General features: G+C 43.2%; 1 protein-coding gene across 2 annotated transcripts in view; it reads left to right on the top strand.

Annotated features, from left to right (window-relative positions):
• Nucleotides 1-17,772, top strand: part of BMPER (BMP binding endothelial regulator) — a 250,380-nt gene that overhangs the window by 29,528 nt on the left and 203,080 nt on the right. For both annotated transcript variants that reach the window (XM_063115102.1, XM_063115103.1), the window contains exon 3: nt 344-443. In XM_063115102.1, coding sequence (XP_062971172.1) covers nt 344-443 — 100 coding nt within the window. The remainder of the gene's footprint in view (nt 1-343; nt 444-17,772) is intronic.

The raw sequence follows: 17,772 nt of genomic DNA on the forward strand, positions 1-17,772 counted from the left end.
ATTTACACAAATATTATTGTTTCTGTAGTGTGTACTAGAAAGAAACCTTAGAGCACAGTGGCAGACGGCTTCTCCCTTGGCATTCGGTTATGTCGGTGACAGTGGCTTTTGAAGGAGAGACTTTTCATCCCCTTTCATCTGCCTCTAGTCTCCTAAAGTCCTGTGTTCCTGGGTGGATATTGTGGTTCCACAGAGAGCAAAATCCTGCTTGCTGTCCCAGAGTTTTCTTGCCAGGATGAAGGCAAGATAGGAAGAGGGGAGCTTGGAAAACCTCAGCCGTGGGTTAGGATGCCGGGATTCCGTCTGAAGCTTACTTCAATGTCTCTTGTCTCTTTTTGCCTAGAACAAGGAAGTGACGTGCAAGAGAGAGAAATGCCCGGTGCTGTCGAGAGACTGTGCCCTGGCCATCAAGCAGCGGGGGGCCTGCTGTGAGCGCTGCAAAGGTGACGTGCGGCTTGGCCTCCTTCCCTCCTGCCTGGAGGCATTTTTATTTCTCGTTCTCTCACCTGTCTCCTCACTCAGCTCTTGTCTGGGTGCATGTGGGTGTTGGGAGGGAAGCTGGTGTGTGTGCGTGTGTGTGCATGCGTGTGCATGCGTGTGCATGTGTGTGCATGCGTGTGTGGGCATACGCGCGTGCGTGTGCATGTGTGTACGTGCGTGTGCATGCATGTGTGCATGCGTGCGTGTGTGCATGTGTGCGTGTGTGCGCGCATGTCTCTGTGTGTGCATGTCTCTCTGCGCATGTGTGTGTGCTTGTGTGTGCACACGTGTGCATGTGTGTGTGTGTTGGGGGCTGGTAGGAAGGTGACTCTCATCCCTCTGGTGGAGGGATGAAAGTGTGGGGAGCATCTGCATATTTAGTTTCTTTTCTTTAAAAAAATTTTTTGACTTGGTGGCTGTGGGTACAGGGATATGAACCCTCGATCTTCGTGTTACCAGCACCACACTCTCCCAAGTGAGCTAACTGATCAGCCCCTTGGTTTATTTTCCAACGCAAATTGTTAAAATGCCATCGAGAAGATGTGAATACAGTGTCTACACATATGTGCGCACACACACATACACACGCACACAAGCACACACACTCAGTTTTCCCAGGCTCCACCCTTGCCGTTCCCACTTCTGCCAGAGGAGTCTTTAAGCTCGAATTTTGTCATTTGAGTCCCTATTAAGTTTTTTCTTTTCTTCCATATTAAAGTTCCTCCACCTTTCTTTGAAGCGTCTCTGAAATCTCCCTACTCCACCCTTGCTCCACATTGCTCTGCAGCACACTTGCTCTGTCTGGAACATGCTGTCCCCAGCCTCACCTCCCTGGTAGCCCCAGCCAGCCTTTCCTCCCATCCTGTCTGGGTGCTGCCTGTGCACAAGGTTCCCCAGCGCTCATTTGCTACTTTTCCCTAAAACTTCTATGGCATACAGAAGTTCACATGGGGCGTCAATTAGTCCGTTTTCTGTCACTTATAAGAGAATACCTGAAACTGGGTAATGTATTAAAAATAACTTTTATTTCTTACCGTTTTGGAGGCTGGGAAGTCCAAGGTTGAGAGGTGCATCTGGTGAGGGTCTTCCTCCTGCTGGGGCGTTCTCCACAGAGTGTGCAGGAGGTCCAGGGCTTGGCATGATAAGGGGCAAAAGCACGTTCATGTGCCCTCCTTATGAGGCCCCTAGTGCCACTCCCATGATCACCCATTGGTCCATTAACCCCTTAATCCATTCGTGAGGGCACAGTCCTCACAATCCAATCACCTCTTAAAGTCTCACCTTCCAAATGTCATATTGGGCATTAAGCTCTAACCTGAGCTTGGGGGGACATTCTAACCACGGCATGTGGATACTTCAGTGATGTACTTTTCCTCTTCATTATTTCATTTCGGTTACATAGACCACCAGCTACTTGAGGGCAGGAGACAGACCTCATGCTGGTGTCACATAGTGTAGGTATAAACAGTGCTTCACAGTGTGGGGTACCCAGGAGGGAGGTGATGTGAGCACATGATGCAGGTGTGGGTCAGAATTCAAAGGTACTGGGTGACAGAGTGGTCCTCAAAATTTCACATCCTCTTGGAACCTCAGAATGTTACCTTACTTGGGATACATCTCCAAGTCATAGGATCTGTGAAATACAATCCCAAGAAATAGGATCTTTGCAGGTATAATTATTTAAGATGGGGCCATGCTGGATTAGGGAGGCCTCTAAACCAATGTGACTGGTGCCTTGCAAGGAAGAGAAGATAGAGAGAGACAAAAAACACACAGAGAGAACAGGCCATGTAGCAAGAGAGGCAGAGGTGGGGTCGGGCCGCCATGGCCAAGGACGCCCGAGGCAAGGAGGGATTCTACCCTCCAGCTTCCAGAGGGAGCACGGCCCTGCCCACACCTTGGTTCTGGACTTCTGGTCTCGAGAACCTTGAGAGAATACATTTCTGCTGTCTTAAGCTACCACACTGTGGCAGTGTGCTGTGGCAGACACAGAAAATGAATTTGCCACCATTACCATGGGAGCAGCTGGAGACATGGAACTTCTCTCTAGCTCAGTTTCCGCCCCTCTAAAATGACGCTAGTCATTGTGTTGGGGGAATTAAATAGGAAGATACATTCAAAGTCCTCAGCACAGTGCCTGCATGCACACTTTTCTCAACCAATAGACATATAATTGCTGCTCTTTGCATATGTGACAGCCTTCAGTTTGTTTCTCCACGGTCCGCAGTGTGGAAGGGGACGTTGTGCTTCTGTAGTGTATAAACTTCCTTCTTGTCCTGCTGTTTCCCTCCAATTGCCCTCATCTTCCCAGGGAAAGAGATTCCTAAGACAAATGCATTTCCTGAGCGCTGTTTCTGAGCGTAGGAAGATAAGCCTCTTTACCTTAACTGGACCCATGAACAGACCAGTGGGTTCTGCGTCTTGAGTTCTCTCTCTCCTAGAAATCTCTAGGCATTTGGGGAAGTCAAGAAGCCCAGCCTGCCCGAGCTGGGCCTTCCTGAGACAGACTCCTGAATGGATCTGACTTTTCAGGGGTTCTGGGGCTGGATGTTAAAGATGCACCTTCATTTTCTCTCTTTCTATCCCCAAATACAGTGCTCGTCTTGTGGGTTTTAAGGGACACATTTGTATGCGCTCTTAGTACCGAAGACACAAAGTATTTTGGTCCATTTATGTTTTTCTAATTAGAATAGTAACTTATACTCATAAGGAGAAGCTTTGGAAAATAGTCTAAAGTGGGGAAAAGCAGAAATTACTCGTTATCTCACCATCCAGAAGTAACAATTGTTAATATTTGTCATATTTCTTTCTGTATTTTTTCATGATTTACATAGTTGATATCTTACCACTTATTTTGTACCCTATTTTTCCCCCTCACTTAACATTAGGGCATAACATCTCAACTTATTTGGACATATTGTCCTTAATAGGTACATAAGTTTTGGTTGCAGGAAGGTAACATTGGCTTAGATATTTCTGACCAAATTTTTGGGTTAAATGGATGTATTCTGGGTTTTAGCCCTGGGAAAGGACAGAGACAAGAAACTGGAACCAAAGCGCTTTGCACAGTGAAGGATTAACGATTATAGAGTCTCCAGAGGAGCATTAGCTGGGTACAGAGCGAATTTTCATGTTAGCGCAGAGACCGCTCCAGAGTCAGCCTCCCAGGAAATCTGGGCAGACCTCTCCTTAACCTTTGGTGTCCTCTGCTCACAACAACAAATCATTAGTGCGTAGCAGAAGTTCTGAGGCAGCAGCTGCGTTTCTGGTAAGTTCTCTAACAAGCACCTACATGCTGATACTGGAGTTTTGACTTTTCTTACTCAATGAGAGTGATTCAGGAATCATATGAATGCAGGAGTTTGCTGATAATTATTTTAGAACCAAGTGATGCTAGGTGAGATTGTCTCAGGGTCAAAAAATTTAATCAGACTAGGCAATTATATATATGATATATAACATATGATATATAAATATGCAATTAATTTTTCTTAGCAAATAAATGGAACCTCTTATTTTTCAGAGCAACTCATTGTAACAGATAACATATTGTAACAGGAGAGCTGTGGACTGAGTTCTCCTGTGTTCTGACAGGCAGCTGCATTCCGAGGCTCTGCCTTACGCAGTTTTTAGAGCGGTTCACCGAACAGCGTGCCCAGGCATCTTGCACGGCATGTCCCTAACCTGGTGAAATGGGTGCAGGGCATGGATCTTGTCAGGGTTCCCAGTGGAGTCAGCCCTTCTGGAAGAATCTTTCTACCATCAGGAAGCGTATGGGAAGGTGAAACCTAGTACGAGGGTACTTCAAAATTTTGTGGAAAAGCAGAATTAAAAGATAACTGCTACTCTTTGAATGAACTTTTTGAAGCCCCCTCCTCTTGCTAAATGGACGCAGCCTTGGTGACAACTTTGAGACACCCTTGAGTGTTGTGTCTTTTCTGTCTTTCTTTTTACCTAAGGGACTCAGGAGTGTTGCTCAAAATGTAATGGACCCAGAATCAGCTGTTAAAGTGCATCTTCCTGGGCCTTGCCCAGTAGAAATAACAGCAGCCAAAATTATCATCCCCTTCATCCAAACAGCAGCAGGTAGCACTCCCGGTAGTGCTTACTCAGAGCCAACCCTCACAACGTAGTGTGGGAGGCACTGTCAAAGCCCCATTTTACAGATGCAAAAACAGAGGCACTGAGAGATTTAGTGATTGTCCAAAGTCACAGAGCTGGACAGCGACAGAGGTGAGGGACGGGCCTAGGTGGTCTCCCCATTAGGCCTGCAGGCGCGATGTACCGGAACCTCCGGGCCCGGGCCCCTGGTTGTACATTTTGCAGTCCCCACGGAGCCCCTCATGTGGGCTGGGGTGTGGGGACCACAGCTACCAGACAAAGGAAGGGAGGGAGGAAATGGGAACCACAACTTCGAGAGGCTGATGGTCAGTATCTGCCCTGGGGAACCTGCTTTTGGGGTGAGAAATCTCTGCCCTTTGCACCTCCCCCGTCCTTTGTCGGGACTTCCTTTTCTTTTTACCCTCAGACTTCGCTCTCTTCTTCCTTCCCTTCCTTAGAATAGTTATGTTAAATTTTAAATTTAATTAGATAAATACTATATCAGTACATCATCGTACTAAAAATTTTAAACACGAAAGGGAAAAACAATTCCTGAGCCTGCAAAACCCACACTGCTCAAAAATAACAACTGTTATCCATGTGTTGTGTCTTGCCCAGACCTCTTTTAGTTTATTACGTGTGTGTAATTTTGTGTTTGTGTTTTTATTTTTACGTAAACGGAATGAAACAGTATATATTCTTTTGCAGTTTGCCTTTTAAAAAATATCTCAACCATAATAATATGACTTAGGAATTTTCTCAGGCCAGTTCATGCTTTTTTAACTGTGTATGGATTGAATCGCATGAATGTACAGTAATTTATTTAACGTCTCTTTATCGATAGATATTTAGATTTTCACTTTTTGCCAAGCTGCGGGGAACCAATTTGCTGTGCCCAGCATGCCCGTGTGTCTGTTTGTCAAAGACATTAACAAATGGCTCCAAAAAAGGCAAAGCTATTCTGCTTTCCCATTCCCTTGAGAGTTTTGAAACCCTTTCCCCTGAAACATGACAGGAGGGAGAGCTGGTATTACAGATGGCAAAATTCAGACACATCAGCTGTCTTTGCCTTAAAACTTGCCACTACGTGGCCGATGTCCTCTGCATTTGTCCAGCCGATGACCTCGTTTTAGACGGCCACGCTCACGTTCCTGTTCCACTTCTCTGCTGTCCTGGGCTTCTCCCGTATTATGAGAGAGATTTCCCTCCCCCTTTCTGGTGCGGCGAGTGTCACGCTTCCTGTGGGAGCCTCGCTGAGGGCCCTCAGTTGCTCTCGTGTTTTCCAGTGACTTGTAGAAAGCCCTGGCGGTTGTTAACAAGGTAAGGCTTGAATAATACTGTTTTTACAGAATTTGCCCCAATACTGCAATTGTAGAATAAACTAAATTTAGAATACAGGCTAGATGAAGGAAGGGGGGACGTGTTTTACCTGCTTCTTACTCCTAAGAATGATTTTTCAAAGAGGAACACCATTACTATCATCTTCATCACCCTCATCGTACAACATGCTGTGCATCTGACACCTTTGGAAGAACTCCGAGGTCACTGCTCTTTGTTTGTTTTGATACTTGCCATATGGGGAAAGTACGGGGAGAAGGTGTATTAGCACCTCATTCTTGCTTAGCCAGTCTCTTAAGAAATTTGGGCCATTAATTCATCTTTTTGAAAAAACAAACCTTTGTTTCATCAGTCTTTAGTGTTTTTTTTTAAATCTCTAATTCATTTCTTTCTGTTCGGATCTTTGTTATTTCTCTCCTTCTATTGATTTTGAGTTTGCTTGTTCTTGTTTTTCCAGCTCCTTGAGGCATAATATTAAGTTGTTTATGTGGAGTCTTTCGCCTTTTTCGATGTAGGTATTAATGCTATAAACTTCCCTCTTAGAACTGCTTTTGCTGTATCCCATTGGTTCTGGTATGTTATGCATTTAAAATTCCCCATATTATTCTATGTTTATGTGTCTATTTATAGTTTATTCTATGTGTGCTTCATCTACTTGGGCCACTTCTGCAACTAATGTGAGTACTTTATTTATAATTACCCTCCAGATTTATTGAATTAAAACAAATGTGTAATAAGTTTTTGTTTATTTGTTGATTTGGGAGAGGGTAGAAGGGTCAGATAAAAAAGTCACAGAATTCTACTTGTGTTCCTCTGAAAAGAAAGATGTTGGCGTTGAAGAGGAGGTGGTAGAGTCGATCTGCTTGAGGACAGAAATGTGAAAACTCATATTTCCAAAAGCGTTCTTAGGTTGTGTGTGCACGTGTGTGCACGTGTGTTTTCATTTGCCTTAGCCATCAGATCACTCACATGTTCCATTCATTTATTAATTTAACAAGTGTTCACTGATCCGCATGCCAGATATTTCTGGGATGGTACTGATTACCAAACTGTTCTTAACTTTTTAAAAGCCAGAATATTCATTAAAACAAAAATGTAAGTAAATTATAACTAATTCTTCTCAAGCAAGTATTTCAGTGTATGTTTGAGATTATTTTTATGCTAATAGTGGTTATAAATTTTTATCCGGATAGCCTAACAACTGGGCAAAAAGTTAATCTAATTTGAAAAAACTCAGTATTGTTTGATGAAAACAGATGAGATCATTGGGAGTCAAACAGGCAGTTTGGCAGCTTTTCTGTATTTACTTGGACTGAAAATCGCGCTTTAATTTGGGGTTCTTTCATGAACAGTAATGCATTTGTTATCTAAATATATGTGTTTGTTATTAGTGGATCCTAAATGAATAAGGTGTGTTTCAAACATTTATAGGTCAAATTCCAACTTCTTTCTTCACATAGAGCATGAAATATTAATTATCCACAATACTCTGATGAAAGATCGAAGAATATAGACAGGCTTTCGTTTGTCAAGTGGGGCTTGTTTTCCACAGTCCTCTCTTGTCTTTGACTTCTCTGCTCTTTGTCTTGTTTTTCTATGGGTTGTGATCCCATGGGTTGCATTTTTTAATAGTTTAACTTTTATATTTGATTTAATATATGTTCTGCCGAAGTGAGCACTTTATGTTTGATTTTTTAAAAAATCCTATGATGTCTCATAAAATGAAAAGAAAGAGACAAAATGTAAATATTTGCTCATTGATTTCCAAAATCAGGCCGATAAGAATTAGCGCGCAAAACATGCATGGGGAAATTTAAGGGAATTGGGCTTATTTATATAGACCGACTACTGACCAAAGTAAAAGGGGACTATGAATAATGGCAGTAGATTAAGCATTATTAATTACAGGTTGGCTTCCATACAGTACAAGACCACGAGTAAGGGACATTTCTTGGTGCTGTTTCAAGAATGACCTGGAAGATGCTCATACCTCTCAGAATATTGTCATGTGGCTGTTTTGGAGGGAGCCAGCCACTTACAATATTTAGTAATAAACATAAAAAAAATCTTATATAAAAATAGTCACACTCTTTGCTGTGTTGACAGAGTAAATTGTCCTATTATTTAAATGTTTTGAGATGGAAGGACCAAGTTAGCATGTGTCGATCTGGTGGTTTGCTTTTAACCAAACTTCTTTGGGTAGTTGTAACTGTGCATTGTCTGTTGCTCAAACAAAACAGTGGTTCTTTCCTCCACCTGTCTTCCTTTCTTTTAGACATAACCGAATTCCTTGGTAGTCATCGTATATGACCAGACTGGAAGTGGTTTGTGGCTTTTTTTTTTAGCATCCCATGTAAGGAATGACCTGCTTTTCGGTTGAAGGTCTGTCACTCGTTCATACTATGCTCTGAATTCTAGAGAATATTTTGGGAAGAAAAGATAAACCCCTGTCTTAGATTTTCATAAATATGCTGTGTTCAGCCCTGAGGTGGTGGTGATTATCATTCTGACTTGGCAGGTGGGGAAACTTACGCACTTCGACAGATCTCACAGTTGCTGAGAGGCAGAGGGGGGACTCCCACCCCCAATGTTCCACTCTCCCTCCTTGGTCTCCCCCTGCCTGTGAGATAAGGGAGGAGAGACCTGAGACTTAGGAGGGCTCTGCAGACAAAGGAGGGACAAATCCTGCATGAGTTTCATCTGGGCAGCCCTTGGCCTCGGCTCACCCTTCTTCCTCTGTGGCCTTTTACAGCCTGTGTGGACCAACAATTTCCAAGGAAGTATGTGGGCAGAAAAGCTTTGGGGAGGTGACTGAAAACAGCATGAGCCTTAGGAGGCAATGGCTTTTCTTACTAATTGGCATTTTTGGGGAACTCCTAACTTAATTTTTTTTGTTCTTCAATCGCTGCAACTGTTTCTTACTGCAGCAGTGCTCCAGTGAGACAATTTAGAGGAGCTTTACGCTTTTGTGAGTATGCATGTGCCTGGGTTCATGAAATGTTTTTAATAGGTAATGCACTCACACAGTTCAAAATACACAAAAACATCTGTAGGAGAAGTAAGGTTCCCTCCCATGCCTGACTCCAGCTACTGTGTGTGCTTTCCTGGAGATGACCTTTGTACCAAATTCTTGGGGAGCCTTCCAGAGCCAGTCTCTGCATACTGTGTGTATGTGTGCGTGTGCACGCGTGTTCCATTTCCAACCAAATGGAAGTCTCCAGCAGCTTAACTCCTGGCTGTTTTAATGCCGAAACTCTATTATCACTTAAACACCTTGGGAAATTACATTGCATCCCCACCGCTCAGCTACACCATGCCAGTGCCACCGTTACTTCTGCTGTGATTTTGAGCTTAAGAGAATCTGATGTGTTTCTTGATGGAAGTTGTTAGATTCTGGAATGCCTGCATATATATTTCAACCTATACAGTATTAATTTTATCTACCAAGCCTCAGAAATTTGAGTGGGGGTTGTTAATATGTTTTTAAAGACAAAAACAAAACAAAACAAAAAACGAGGGATTTCTTTTTTTCCTCTTTTTCTCTAACTGAAAAAAGATGTATAAAAAGTTATAATTCATAGATTGGTTACTCATAATATAAACAAGGTTATTTTGGCATTTAAATAAAAATCACCCTATTTGTTTAAAAGGACCTTGTTAGCATTAAAATCATACTTTACAAAAATTTGTTTTTGTTGTTAAAACTAGTAAGAAAACTTAGAAAAGAGATCAGCTTTCCCTGCCAAATTTGTTTCAAACCATTTATTCAGGGGCTTTGTTTGTTAGGATTTTGTAGGATTTTGGAAGACAGATTAAATGGCCAGTTTGTGGTTGCCTTTAAGTGAGAAGATTAGATTTCCAAGGCTTGCCACAGACTTGGGAGCGTCAGTTTCATTTTTTTTGAAGTGGGCCAGGTCGGCACGTGCCTGGCAGTGGAGGAGGCGGGTGGTGGCTCTGTCTCCCTGTCCTGTCACATGCGTGGTGCCTGGCAATCACATCAGAACACGGGTCTTCTCTCCAGCAGCTACCAGCCTAACAGAGCTGCCTTCTGCTGCTGATGCCCAGTGTACTGATTTTCTATTGATGCACAGCAAGTTATGACACTTAGCAGGATAAAATAATGCTCCTGTATCAACTCACAGTTTCCACGGGGTAGGATTCTAGGCATGGCCCAGCTGGGTCTGGCAAGGCTGTGATGAAGATGTCAGCCAGGGCTGGGGTCTCATTGGAGGCTTACGGTCATCTAAGCCCACGTGGGTGTCAACAGAATTCAGTCCCTTGCAGCTGTAGAATGGCTTCCTTCTTTAAGGCCAGCAGGAGGGGGGCCTCTCTGACCTGTGGGCCCTTTTAAAGGGCTTGCCTATTAGGTCAGGCCCACACAGGCTAATCTCCCTTTCGATAACTCAAAGCCAAACTGATTAGAGACCTTAATTACACCTGCGCAGTCTCTTCACTTTTGCTAGGTAAAATAATCTAACTGCAGGAGTGAATTTATAGGTCCTGCCCGCACTTAAGGGAGGGATTACACAAGGTGGATATGTCAGCGGGTGGAAATCTTGGGGGCTGTCTTAGAATTCTACCAACCATACCCGGAGCAGCTCCGGGACTCACAGCCTTAGAAGCGTCCATGGAGAATGGAGCTTGGAGGTGGCTTACAGGTCACTGCACGCGTAAGTGCTAGCGAATGTGCTGTGGGCATTGCTCCTGCTCCTCTGGTTGGTGCCATCAGGCCCTGCGAGGTCTGGCTCTTGCTCACTGTTGTCGCCCTGACTTATTCTACCCTCCTCCTGTAGGAGACTTTCTTCTGTGCGTGTGGTACTTGGTGCTGGCTTCCTGCCCTGGTGGAGTGCTTTTCCACCCTGTGTCATCTGGTTGACTTTGACCCTTTCTTCAGATCTTCAGGCATTGCTTCCGGCCTCCAAGGCTACTTGCCACAGAATTAAGTGTCTTCTTAACAGTAGCCACAATTGTGATTGAGCACTTCAGTTTTCTGGAGCTCCCGCTACGTGGGAAGTTCTGCGGGTGCAGGAATGGTAGTATTCCCAGTCTGGCCCTCTCTGCCTGGCACACCGTGGGTGCTACCGAATGCATGTTGGAAGGAAGGGAGTAGGAGAAAGACAGGAAAGCCAGAACCAAATTCCAGCCTTCCCAGTTCCATACGTGTCTTATGCTGTCAGCAGCATATTTAGTGGGAGTGATAGGGAGAGAGTGAGAATGGATAAGTAGGAATTAAAAATGACTGAGTGTCTACCAACCGGTCCCAAGCCCTTGATACTTTATTGTTTCTTCATTCAATCCTATAAAGGTTAAAAAAAAAAATCGTTAAAACCACCATAGCTTAATATGGCAGGGGCTGTAGTATATTTCAATACTGATAGACCGAGCGATAACTTAAATGTATTTTTTTAGTAGATCTTTCATTGTTTTGTGCAAAATTACCAAATAATATGCAATTATGACTTCAGATTTCCTAGGTACCATAATTTTGGTATGGTTATCTGCTTTTTTTCTATAACATCCTATAAAATTTACCTCTAATTTGGCTTTGGGTTTTCTGCAGCTGCTCTTAAAACTCTGCTGTGACTGCTTATAATGTACCTGCCATGAAGAGTGAGCTGCTCGGCACTTGAAGATGATTTCCCCCCTCCTGCTTATATTTCACTGCGGGATTGAAATCACAACGACATTTATCATCTCAAAATGTCTTGACATCCGAACTTTCTTTTCTCCTCTGAGGCTGCTAATGGCCTTGTTTTGTGGAGGCTGTTAAACTGAGACAAGGAAAGCTGGGCATTGCGGGTGGGAGTTGGGGTGCACCGTCAGAAACCACAGGGAATGAATGATTTGACGCAGAAGCCCCCACAGTCTGTCTAGGTTCTTCTCTTTATTTGCTGCTTAACTTCGTTAACTCTGAAATTGATAGCACACCTGTACATGTGACATGCATCCACTTACGAAGATGGGTGAGTGCACGGACATCTATTTCTTATTTTTAAAATGATCACCGTGCTGCAATGGTGAACATTCTTACTGGGCTGTGCTCAGAGAATACTCTCTTGAAGTCTCTTCAGAAGTTAGCTCAATTTTTTTTTCTTTTTTTTGAAGATCAAATGTTCTAGATTCACTTCTGGAGAGGAACCTTATCTTAGAGCTACTATGCAGTTGCTTTCAAAATCTGTCTGCTAGAGAGGCTGACATGTAACAGGACTGACATGATAATGAAGGTGAACAAAGCACGTGGGTATGTTCGTGACCTTGAGTGCCTCGTGCACTCGGGGTGAGCTTATTTACACGAGAGCCAGCTAACTATGTTTTCAGTAGCTTGGTGATTAGAGGGCTGAAGTTGTCTACCTGCCTGCCTCGACTGGCTGATGTTGAACACATGAGGCAGACCTCTGACTGCCTAAGAAGGTCCAGGCATTCTCTGACCCTGCACTTTGGGTTTTTGCTATATTGGGTTCTGGGGGCCATGGCAGAGCCTCCTTGATGAGACTGCGAGTGCAGGAGCAAGAGCAACAGCTCTAGACCTCTAGAGGTGAGGCCATGCTGATGTGCTCAGTGCAAAAGCCAGAGTAATATTCTCAGGTGTTTAGACAAGGAACTTCTGTACCTTGCAGCCTGTGGGATTAAAGAGTAGTCCTAAAGATTCTCAGTTATTTGAGAATACCTCACTTCCTCCTGAAACTTGGCTTCCTTTTCTGTAAAATGCTGGGGCTGGACTAGAGGAGAGGTCCTGAACCTGCTTGTGCCTCAGGATTGCCAGGGCTGCTTGTGGAACATTCAGATGCCTGAGCCCCACTCCAGACCAAGTGAATCATAATCTCCAATTCGTGGAGTCCAGGCATCTGTATTCTTTTTGTCATTGTGGCAACGTACACATGACATAAACTTTGCAATTTTAACCATTTTTAAGTATACAGCTTCAGTGGCATTAGGGCATTTACATTGTTGTGCAGCCAACACCACTATTTCCAGAACTTTATCATCATCCCAAACTGAGGCTCTGTATCCATGAAACCGTAACTCGCCACTCTCTCCTCCCCCAGCTCCTGGTGACCTCCCTTCTGTCTGTCTCTGTGAATTTGCCTGCTCTAGGAACCTCATGTAAGTAGAGTCATGCAATATTTGCCCTTTTGTGCACGGCTTATCTCACTTACCATAATGTCTTCAAGGTCTATCCATGTCGTAGCGTGTATCTTAATCTCACTCCTTAAAAGACTGAGTAATAGCCCATTGTAGACATATACCATATTTTGTTTATTCATTCATCCATTAATGGGCATTTGGGTTTCCCTGGGCATCTGTATTCTTAATTAGCTGCCTAGGTAGTTCTGATTTCAGCAGGCTTGGGAGCATCGAGTGAAAGTTCTCCTGGTTAAATTACGTGTTTGCGTTTACCAGGTCTAGGAGAAGAAGGGACAGATATAATGCCATAAACTGGAAAGGTGTGACTGTTCATATGTTAGGTAATTTTTCCTAGGTATATGGAATAAACAACGTGACCTCTGATGCCAATAAAATGCTCTTAACTCTAGCCAAACGCTCAGAGTCTCCTGTTAGGAAGGTAAAAGGTTTCACAGAGCTAATAGCATCTAATGTTAAAATAAGTAGTTCCATACCAGTGAAGTGCTTATCTTCCCAACTCTGTGTTAAGTGACATCACATTAATAGCCTGGAATTGACCGTGGTGGGCGTCTTCATACCTTGGAAATCAGAGCTCATTTCAAAGGCAGGACCTTTTCCTCTTGGAGAGCTGGCTGTGAAACACTAGCAGCACGCCACTGACTATATGCCAGGTGTTTGGGATTTTTCTTCTTTTTAACCAATGTCATTAACAAAAGAAATACAATTTAAAAAGATAATTCTTTTGACAAGCTGACGTCCAGAAGGAGGGTTCCTCGCCGACTCAGGAAGCACAGGAGATTCGTTCATAGCACAGCTGCCCCTGCGTGCCTGACTCAGCCCCAGCGTGTCGGGGTGGGGGGCGGCCCAGCAGGTGGAGCGTTCTCCTCGTTTCTTTCCCAGTGTGGTCACCACACAGCTTTCCTTACCAGATATTCGTCAATCTCTTCGACGCTCCTGCCCGAAGGTTAAGGTCTTTATCAATTTTGTCTTGTTTTTAGTGTGGGTGAGCTTTTCTCCTTAATGCCTTTATCTACGTGTTTCCAATGTGACACAGAACCCCTCTGATCTCATGGCATGAGATGAGATCAGAGGGGGCCACACACAGCCTCCCAGAAGACTGTGCAGATATGTTGGGCTGTTTAATCAGATGCCTCTTCTGCTGGCCACACAGTTCCAAAACCATCCTTTGCCGATGAGGCTCCACTCAGACTTTCCAGAAAAGAGCCCAGAAAAAGGAGGTGGCAGATAAGAAGAAAAAGATGGCTTGCAGGAATCTGCATTTTTGCAGGTCCCCTAGGGATGCCCTGAGTCCTTGAACTGCTCTTCTATAAACACTTCCCAAAAGTACACTTGGCAAACACAGGCAGGCTTCGTGCCACGGTGGGAGAGGTTCCTGAATGATGTGTAGATTAAGCCCGATTTTCGCGTATAAGTAAGTCTAAAAATGGTGTAACAAGGGGTGGGCCCAGCAGGGGTATTTTGTAAACATAGACAAGCTTATTCTAAAATTTTTATCAAAAGGCAAAGGACCTAGAATAGCTGAAACAATTTTGAAATACAAGAATAAAGTGGAAGAATCAGTCTACCAATTTCAAGGCTTTAAGGCAGAGGGGTAGACAGATAGGTCAATGGAACAGAATGAAGGACCCAGGAAGATGTTCACAACTATGCCCAACTGATCTTTAACAAAGGGGCCAGAGCAATTCAAAGGAAAAAGGTTAGCTTTTTCAACACATGGTGCTAGAGCAATTAGACATCCATAGGCAAAAAATAAACCTGGCCTAAACCTCATAAGTTATACAAAGCTTAAGTCAAAATTGATCATGGACCTAAATGTGAAATGTAAAACTACCAAACATGTAGAAAAAGCATGTACTGTGCTGACTGGTTAGCTCAGTTGGGAGAGCGTGATGCTGGTAACACCCAAGGTCAAGGGCTTGGATTCCCTTACTGGCCAGCCGTCAAAAAAATAAACAAATAAATAAATAAAAAAGGAAAAAAAAGAAAGAAAGAAAAGAAAACTCATGTAGGAGGAAATATTTGGGACCTAGGGTTGGACATAAAGTTTTCAGACTTGACACCAAAAGCACTGTTCATAAAAAGAAAAAAATTTATAAATTGGACCTCATCAATACGGCAAACGTTTGCTTTATGGAAGACTTTGTGAAGAGAATAAAAAAGTCTAATTAGAAAATGGGCAAAAGATATGAAGAGATGTTTCATCAGAGTACACACAGATGGCAATTAAATACATGAAAAGATTTTCAACATCATTAGCTAGCAGGAAAACGCAAATCGAAACCACAATGAAATATCACTACACACCTGTCAAAATGGCTGAAGAGGTATATGGGGTGAGAACACTAAATACTGGTGAAGGTGTGAAAAATCTCTCTTACTTGACTGCTGGTGAGCATGTGGAATGGCTCAGCACTCTGGAAATCAGTATGGCAATTGCTTACAGAACTAAACATACACATGCCACGTGACTCAGTAATTGCACTCTTGAGCATTTATCCCACTAAAACAAAAACCTGCGTTTGCACAAAATCCTGTACACAATGTTCATAACAGCTTTATTTGTAAGAGGCAGAAAACTGGAGACGACTCCAGATGTCCTTCAGTGGGTGAACAGTTAAACACACTGTGGGCCGTTCAGACCAGGGAATACTACTGAGCCATAAAAAGGAGCACAAGGGCCGGCCCGGTGGCGCACTCTGAAGAGTGCAGCACTTGAACCCGCCACGGGTTCGGATCCTATATAGGGATGGCCGGTGCGCTCACTGGTTGGTTGAGCACGGTGCGGGCAACACCAAGCCAAGGCTTGTGATCCCCTTACCGGTCACAAAAAGGACAAAAAAATAAAAAAAGAACACAAGCTATTGATCCATGTGCCAACTTGCATGGAACTCAAAAGAACTATTCAGAGATAAAAGAGTTAATCTCAGAAGGCTACATACTAGAATATTCTTTTTATATAACATTCTTGTATAACAAAATTATAGACATGGAGAGCAGATTAGTGGTTGCCAGGGGTTAGGGATAGAAGGAAGCTGCAGAGTGACAGTAGCTGTAAGTGAGTAGCCTGAGGGAGCCTTGTGGTGATAGCGCAGTTCTGTACGTTGACTGGCTACAAGAATCTACGTGTCATAAAACTGTAGAACACACACGTGCACACACACACACACACACAGGCGTGCGTGTAAAAACTGGTAAAATCTGCATATGCTCTGTGGATTGCACCAGTGTCAGTTTCCTGGTTTTGATATTACACTGTGGTTATACCAGATGTGGACATTGGAGGAGGCTGGGTGAAAGGTGCATGGAGTCTCCTTGTAGATTTGCTTGCACTTTCCTGTGACTCTGTAATTATTTCAAAATAAAAAGTAAAAGAAAAAGGGGGGTGGTGGAACATTTCCGACAATTCTTTCCCAGTGAGCCCTGAACACCCTGTTTAACCAACCATAAAGGTTACATCAGATAATATGCTTCCCGAAGTATAAAAACCACGCAGAGCCGTACATTAGTGACACAGATGGCATTTCATATGTGTGCTGTATATACCTCATTTCTTCCCTGATGTTTTTGAAATTATTCTGGGGAAACTGAGAGTTCCATTCATGAATTTCTGTCTGTAGCCACCATAATTTATCCCATGAGGTTGTTGGCTGTTTTGCTGTCTCCAAATGAATTTTATTTTTGTAGGTTGTTACCATGAACCCCAAACTGTGAAACACGTTCCTATTTTGAAAAATGTACGAATCCAGCCTGAGATGTTTGAATTGTATACTTTGAGCCCTAATTATTTGTTGCCTCCCAATGTCAACATTTCCAAGGTTTAGCATGATTGGCAGTCAAGCATAAAGGCACGTAGAACAGAGTTTAAACATAAGTCCACAAAATCAGCCCTTGCCCCTCCAGCCACAAAACCTACATTTTACCTTATAATACAGGCTTTAAGTCATCACTGGAACATCATTTTAAAGTGTCACTGAAAGGAAGCATGTTGTCTTCCCCAGGGACGTCATTTTTACTCTTGAAGCTACTGCTCTCTGAGCTCTTCTACGAGTACGTGTCGGGCACAAGCACACAGTGCTTGGATAGTGGATGGAACGTGGATTTTGGAGTAAGATGCAAAGGGTGGCCGTGTGAACTGGACAAAGTCACTTTGCTTTTCTGAAACTCGGTTTCCTCATTTTTAAAAACAGGGTAAAATGTTCTGTGTCTTACAGTATTTTTTATGAGACTATAATTAAATCTCATGTGAAAACTCCAAGTACAATGTCTCACCTATGATAATTGTTTTAATATTAACTTAAAAATTCTTTTAATTTTAAAATTATTTTAATTTAAATTATCCTAATTTTAACTTTCTCTTTTTTTCCTGCTGGAAGGTAATTGACGTATTATTTCTCAAAATATGTTTTTGGAACTCATTTTTGGAAATGGCTTTCTGTGACATTTTCCTGCCTACATGAGGAACCAGTCTCATGACTTCCCAGGACAGTCTCTCCTAGTATAATAGTGTTTTCCATCTTTCTCCCTTTTTGCTCAGTGTGAGCTCAACTTAGTGTCTTTTGCTTTGCCTGTTGAGAAGCAGTGGTTGCCGGCTTTGGCAATGGGGTCCTGAGGGGAGCACGGTTTCTGTGGCACAAGCAAGCCCGGAGGAAGACGCACTCTCACATTTAGAAGCGTTTATGGTGAGAACAGGTCAAATGCGAGAATAAT

This window comes from Cynocephalus volans, chromosome 11 (genome assembly GCF_027409185.1).
Source record: "Cynocephalus volans isolate mCynVol1 chromosome 11, mCynVol1.pri, whole genome shotgun sequence".
NCBI classification, from domain to species: Eukaryota; Metazoa; Chordata; class Mammalia; order Dermoptera; family Cynocephalidae; genus Cynocephalus; species Cynocephalus volans.